At 47.5% G+C, this 7,535-nt stretch overlaps 1 protein-coding gene across 1 annotated transcript in view; it reads left to right on the forward strand.

Moving 5' to 3' along the window:
• The first annotated feature begins 210 nt into the window (after positions 1-210).
• ZNF74 (zinc finger protein 74) overlaps positions 211-7,535 on the forward strand; it is a 12,809-nt gene continuing 5,484 nt past the window's right edge. The window contains 2 exon segments of the mRNA XM_007119061.4: positions 211-626; positions 940-1,025. Of these exon segments, the coding sequence (XP_007119123.1) occupies positions 599-626; positions 940-1,025 (114 nt within the window). The 5' untranslated portion in view covers positions 211-598.

Genomic DNA, 7,535 nt, shown 5'->3' on the forward strand with positions numbered 1-7,535 from the left:
AGATGCAAGCGCTTTCCACAGCAATGGGGGAGAGGGGGCGGGGCCAGAGCGCAGGGTCCCTGGCCCCTTAACTACACTTCCCAGAAGACTGTGCTACACGCTCGTCCGTGCTAGACGTCAGAGCGGCTCCGGCCCCGACGCCCTCTGGGAAATGCAGTCCACCCCTGCGCGGCGCAAAGGGTCCCGGGAGTTGTAGTGCCCGTCCGGTCTGCGCAGGCGCACGTGTCGCGACTGCCGCCAGGAGCTCTTTTGTGGCGGCCGCCGTCCTGTGTGAGGTGGGTCAGCTCGGCCGCGCGTCCGGCCGGCCGTCGGTTCGTCAGCCCGTCAGCCCCAGGCCTGTGTGCCACCTGCGCGACTCCCAGCGCCGGGCGGCAGAGCCCGAGGCCCGGCCGGCCCGCGCGGGCCCGACAACGTCAGTGACGGGCTGGTGGGGTGAGCGATGGGGCGAGAGCACAGCCCGGGGCGCGGGGCGCCTGCAGTGCCCGCCTGACCTTGACCCGGGGCGCGGGCCGGCCCCGCGGGGCTGCGCGAGTGTTCTGAGCCCCGGGAGGTGGACCCGACCCGCCCCCGCCCGGGGCGGCCGCTGAAGGAGGGTGCCATGGAGGCCCCGGAGACCCGGGAGGCAGGTACGGTTGGCTCGTCAAGCCGTGGGCCTGTGGATTTGCACGGAGAGGGCGGGCTGGGTTCCCGGAAGCGCCCCGGATTCAGGCCTCCTCCTCTTCACCGTGGGCACCCCGGGGATGATGAGGACGGGAATGGCGGCGCTTTTCCTCCGTAACGGGAGTGACTCACACACTGAGTAGCAGAATTAGCTCCGGTGCCCTATCAGGTTGTGCCGAAGTTGGGGCTCCCTTCCTGCCTCCCCTTCATTTTCCCCGTGCTGGGGGTGCCTGGTGGCTGTGGACAGAGCAGCCCTCTTGACGCATTTTTCCTTTCCAGTTGCGTCCTCTCAGGACCCTGCTCTTCCCCTCAAAGAGATTCCAGAAGATAAATTGGGTCAGGGTCTTCTGGAAGGCAGGTACGAGGTGAGTGGCTGTCTTTTCTTTTTTGAACATTTCGTTGTTTATGGGGAGGGTTGGCACCTTCCTTCGGCCGCCCAGAATCTTCAGTCATCCAAGGACCCACCCGCCCCCCTCCCCGCCACCTGGGGGGCCTGCTCTCCAGTCCTCAGAAGCTTTGCGCGTGGGAACAGGTCCAGGTGACGCCGGGGTGTGCCATCAACATGAGTGTACGTTCCAGCCTGATTCAGTCCAGCCATGCATCCTAATGACCTCGTTTACCTTAATTACCTCTTGTCTTCAAATATAGTCACATTCTAAGGTATTGGAGTGTGTTGCCGAGGACTGTGCTGTGTGCCCAGCACTGTGCTGGGAGCTCTGATGAGTGGTTCTAGTGCCACCCAAGCAAGTAGGTGACAGCTCACGTGAGATCACTTCACTCATCTCCACACTCAGGCCCATGGGATGTTTGTGGCAGTTGGTCCTTGTTTGGGGGAGTTTTCCGGGATGGAATTAGGTAGGAGGATGTGGAACAGCCGATGGAAGGGCTGCATTGCAGTGCTGGGGTCAGAGTGGTGGTAGGGGGTGCGTCCCTGTGTGCTTTTCCTCTGTACCCAGCTCCTGACATGGGGCCTTCATGGAAAAACTTGGAGTTTTAGAGGATCTGTGGGCTCGACAGGTAATTGGCCCTGGGGCCACTTCTGCAGCTGGGAGAGATGCAAATCTCTCCTTTTACAGATTTTGGGTTTTGCTTCTCATTTTGTTCCACCACCTAAACCACCCCCACTCATCGTAGTGTTTAGAAAGGTGCACTTGATAAAGACAGTGTGAGGTGGTGAAAGGTCAGGAGGGTTGAGAATCCTTTGATTTTTTTAGGATTTGGCAATTCTGTTAACTTACCACTTGAAAAGTAGAAATGACTGTAAAACATGTATGGTGAGATATGCCCAGCTTCTGTAATATTAGAATGTTCTGTAGTTCTATAAGACATTTGGGAGACATGACAAGCACATGCAATACATGATCCTTGATGGGTTATAGATCCAAAAATTCTGTCAAAGGCATTTAGAAAGATTGAGAAAACTTGAAAATGTATCTTAGATCATGTTGTATGAATATTTAATTTCGTGGGTGTGATCATGGCATTGTGATTGTGTCAGAGAACATCCTTTGGAGATACAGGCTGAAGAATGTAAGGTGAGATGTTCTGATGTCTGCAACTTACCTTGAAAAGGTTCAGGAAAGAGTGGTGTCTGTGTGAGAGTGGCCACCTTGGGAGGTACTCCCCTTCTTGTGCACAGATATTATTTCTGAAATACCAGCTTCTCAGGTCTTTGAGTAACTGGTCCACTCTCCGAAGTACTCTCCTCTCCCAGCAGTCTCATCCTACGTCAAGGGTTCTGCTCTGCTGGGACATCCTCTGTGATCTGTTCTGACTCCTCCGCTAGTTTTATTTCCACATCTGCCTTTTTTTTTTTTTAATAAATTGATTTATTTAATTTATTTATTTATTTATTTTTGGCTGTGTTGGGCCTTCGTTGCTGTGCACGGGTTTTTCTCTGGTTGTGGCAAGTGGGGGCTACTCTTTGTTGCAGTGCACGGGCTTCTCATTGCAGTGGCTTCTCTTGTTGCGGAGCATGGGCTCTAGGCGCACGGGCTTCAGTAGTTGTGGCACACGAGCTCAGTAGTTGTGGCTCGCAGGCTCTAGAATGCAGGCTCAGTAGTAGTGGCACAGGGGCTTAGTTGCTCCGCGGCATGAGGGATCTTCCCAGACTAGTGCTCGAACCCGTGTCCCCTGCATTGGCAGGTGGATTCTTAACCATTGCGCCACCAGGGAAGCCCCTCCACATCTGCCTTTGATTCCCACACCCTTTTGCTTCTTGTCCTGCAAAATGAAGACACACCAGACATGGGCTTTTCCTGGTGGGTTTGGAATACCCCTCAGAAAGTCCTGTGCCAGGCTCAAATCCTGTCCTGCTCTTGCCTGTTGACACCTCCATACTGAAACCACGTAGCCTCTGACAGTGCTCTCTTGCCAGCACCGCATTGTGATGTCTCTGGAGCTTTGTTTCTGCCCATTTCCTCCTTCTTTCTGCCAGTGCCATCACCATTATGCTTCATCCCTGCATGCCTCAGTTATGGGCACGTTCTCAGCGTGTGTCCTCACTCCCACCTTCTCATCTCCCTGAAATCCGGTGGGTTTTTTGGATCAGGTTTATTGAGGTATAATTTATACACAATAAATTTCTCCAATTTTATATATGTAGGATTTGGTGACTTTTGGCAAGTGTATACAGCTGTGTAACCAGCACCACAATCATGATATAGAACTTTTCCATCACCCAAAAAGTTCCTTCATGCCCCTTTGCAGTCCATCTTCTCCACCTGCCCCCTTGGCATCCAATATAATTCTGTCTTTTTAAGAATTTCATGTGGAATTATAAGATATGTAGTCTTTTGTTTCTGACTTATTTCAGTTAGCATTGTGCTTTTGACTTCATTTCCTTGTTTGAATCAGTAGCTTGGTCCTGTTGATTGTCTAGTGATATTCCATTTGTTTTAGGTTCCTAGGGCTGCCACAGTGAAGTGCCACAGACTGTGTGGCTCAAGCAATAGAAATTTATTTTCTCATAGTTCTGTAGGCTAGAAGTCTAAGATCAAGGTGTTGGTAGGTTTCTTCTGAGCTTCTCTACTTGGTTTGCAGATGGTGCTTCTCTGTCCTCACGTTCTCCCCTCTGTACATATTTGTGTCCAGATTTCCATTTCTTATAAGGACACTAGTCCTACCATTTTAGGACCCATCCTAATGACCTCGTTTACCTTAATCACCTCTTTAAAGGTCTTGTCTTCAAATATAGTCACATTCTAAGGTATTGGAGCTTAGGGCTTCAACATATGAATTTGGAGGGACACAGTTCAGCACATAACATTGTTGCATATGTACTCCACAATTTGTTTATCCATTCACCAACTGATGGACATTTAGGTTATTTCCTGGTTTAGGTTATTACAAACCTACTATAAATATTGGAGTACAAGTATAGATGTGTGTTTTAATTTCTCTTGAATAAATACCCAAGAGTGGAATGGCTGAGTCATATAGTAAATATATGTTTAATTATTGATTTTATTGGTCTTTGCAGAGAACCATCTTTTGGTGTCCTTGATTTTCTCTATTGCTTTTCTGTGCTTTTTTTCATCAATTTCTGGTTCTTATTATTTCCTTTCTTTACTGTGGCTTCTTTTTTAATATTTTTTGTTTTGATGTGAACCATTTTTTTTAAAGCCTTTATTGAATTTGTTACAATAGTGCTTCTGTTTTATGTTTTTGGTTTTTTGGCTCCAAGGCTTGTGGGATCTTAGCTCCCCGACCAGGGATCGAACCCACACCCCCTGCATTGGAAGGCGGAGTCTTAACCACTGGACCACCAGGGAGGTACCTACTTTGGCTTCTTTTTTTTTGAAATGATTTTTTGCTTTTAATTCATTGCATAAAATGCTAATGTCCAGGGCTTCCCTGGTGGCGCAGTGGTTGAGAGTCCACCTGCCGATGCGGGGGATGTGGGCTCGTGCCCCTGTTCGGGGGGATCCCACATGCTGCAGAGCGGCTGGGCCCGTGAGCCGTGACCGCTGAGCCTGCGTGTCCGGAGCCTGTGCTCCGCAAAGGGAGAGGCCACAACAGTGAGAGGCCCACGTACCATGCAAAAAAAAAAAATGCTAATGTCCAAACTCAGGCAAGTAGATCTTACAACCATCAAGAGCTTCAACCCTGCTAACAGCTTAAGTATGCATTTTTTTTCCAGTAGCATTGTTTAATCAAAATAATAAAATAAATATACAATTAAATCTACATGAGTAATTGTGCAAATATCACCCCACCTACACCAGTGAATTATTTTTCTTTTTTTTCACAACACACACACACACACACACACACACACACACGCACTGTATTTTATTTTTACAAGAGATAAATAAACTGACACCAAGCATTGTAAATGGATGACCACAACAAAAGTAACAATGATTGCAATTACCAAACACGAAACATACTGTGTCATAATATTGACATTCAGTCCAGTAATCCTCCACTGTAACAGCTCCTTTACTTTGCAGTGAAAATTGATTTGTATATTTTTTGCCTCTGAGTCCTTGTGGGATTTTTTTATTATTATTATTCAAACAGAAAGTCACAAAAATTATAATCATCCTCATCAGTTCACTCAGTCCCATGTAATTAATTTTTTTTCAATTGACAAGGAAATTTAGTTATTTCTGAGATATACATTTTAAAGTGGTAACTAGAATTATGACTTAACATTATACCAGAACATATAAGATTTTTAGAAATTTCATGTAATGTCTGAAACATTTATATTAACATTTCCATACAAATAACCCAAAGAAAGTTTAGTATGTTGTTTTTTTGTTGTTGGTTTTTTTATACTGCAAGTTCTTATTAGTCATCAGTTTTATACACATCAGTGTATATTACTTTGTTTTCTTAAGGGTGAAACAGAGGTATTGATTTGACACCTATTCTCATTAGCATTCAGTGCTATAAATTTACCTCTAAGTCCTGCTTTAGCTATATTCCACAAATTTTCTGTTGTATTTCCCTTTTTTTCAGTTCAGAATAGTTTCTAATTTTTTTGTAATTTCTCCTTCAACTATGTATTATTCAGGAGTGTGTTGTTTAATTCTATATATGTGGAGAATTTTCTGGATATCTTTTTTTTTTTTTTTGCAGAGGGGCTGCTTTGGGTCTTCATTGCTGCGTGAGGGCTTTCTCTAGTTGTGGTGAGCGGGGGCTACTCTTCATTGTGCGTGGGCTTCTCATTGTGGTGGTTTCTCTTGTTGCAGAGCATGGGCTCTAGGCACATGGGCTTCAGTAGTTGTGGCTCGCGGGCTCTAGAGTGCAGGCTCAGTAGTTGTGGCACACAGGCTTAGTTGCTCCGCAGCATGTGGGATCTTCCCTGACCAGAGCTTGAACCCATGTCCCCTGCATTGGCAGGTGGATTCTTAACCACTGTGCCACCAGGGAAACCTGGGTCTTACTTTTCTTTTTTTTTTTTGTGGTACGCGGGCCTCTCACTGTTGTGGCCTCTCCCGTTGCGGAGCACAGGCTCCGGATGCGCAGGCTCAGCCGCCATGGCTCACGGGCCCAGCCGCTCCGCGGCATGTGGGATCTTCCCGGACCGGGGCATGAACCCGTGTCCCCTGCATCGGCAGGCGGATTCTCAACCCCTGCGCCACCAGGGAAGCCCCCTGGGTCTTACTTTTAAAATTCTATTTGACGATCTCTAGTTTTTACTTGGGATATTTAGACTATTCACATTTAACATAATTATTGATATGGTCGGGCTTATATCTGCCATCATGCTATTTGTTTTCTACGTCTTGTATCTTTTTTTATTCTGTTTCACCCTTAACGCTTTCTTTTGAGGTAAACAAATACTGTTTTATGATACTCTTAATTCTTCTGATTTTATTAAGTTTTTTTCCTTTTAGTTACTTGATTGGATTCTGGATGGAGTGAATTTTACTTTGTTGAGTGTTGGATTTAATTCCTTAAATGTTCTGCGATGCAGTGAAATTACTTAGTGTCAGTTGGATCCTTCCAAGGCTTACTTTTAGGTTTTGTTAAGGTGGATCCAGAGAAGTCTTTAATCTCAGGCTGATTTTGCCCCACTGCTGAAGCAGCATCCTTCTGGGGACTTTACTCAGTGTCCCATAGAGCAGGAGGACATTCACTCTTGCCGGTTGGAGCACAGACTGTTCCCAGCCCTGTTTGAGTTTTAATGATTGTCCTGCATACACCTTTCTGCTGTTTCTTTCCCTGGTTTGGGGTCATTTCCACCCAGGCACACTCCTGTCAGTCCTCAGTCAATCTTGAGCACATCCAGAGTTCCAAGTCTGTGCGGCTCCCTCTGCTCTGGCACGTTGCTCTGAAAATTCTAGTTTCCTGGTCTCCCCAAACTCTTTTCTCTGTCTCAACTCCTTGGACCACGAGCTCTGTCTGGATTCCCACTCCCTGCACTGTGATTGGGGACTGCTTCCATGTGGGAAGGTGAGGCTGTTGTAGGGCTCACTTTGTTTGTTCTCAGGGGTCTCTGTTCTGAGCTGTCCTTTGTCCAGTGTCTGGAAATTGACCATTGTTTCATACGTCTTACCCAGTTTACTAATTGTTTGAGGTAAGAGGGCAAATCTGGTCCCCGTTACCCCTTTGTGCCTAGGAACTGAACTCGAAACTCAGTTTATACCAGGCTGCTTTTTTTTAACCAGGTCACTCCTTGGGCCCATGCTCAGAACCTGTTCACGCCCCTGTCTCCCTCCTGCCTTCCCCCCATGCTGCCTGCTGCAGAATGCAGACTCTGTCACCTTGGGGTAGATATCTATCTTCATACTCTGGCCACTGCGGCCTGCCCCCCCCCCCCCCGCACTTCCCTGACTCCAGTTCACTTTACTGCTGAGGACCTGCTTGCCCCACCACTTCTGGTGCCCCCCCCCCCCCCCTCCCCCCCCCCCCCCACTCAC

The sequence above is a fragment of the Physeter macrocephalus genome, chromosome 19 (genome assembly GCF_002837175.3).
Source record: "Physeter macrocephalus isolate SW-GA chromosome 19, ASM283717v5, whole genome shotgun sequence".
In the NCBI taxonomy this organism is placed as follows: domain Eukaryota; kingdom Metazoa; phylum Chordata; class Mammalia; order Artiodactyla; family Physeteridae; genus Physeter; species Physeter macrocephalus.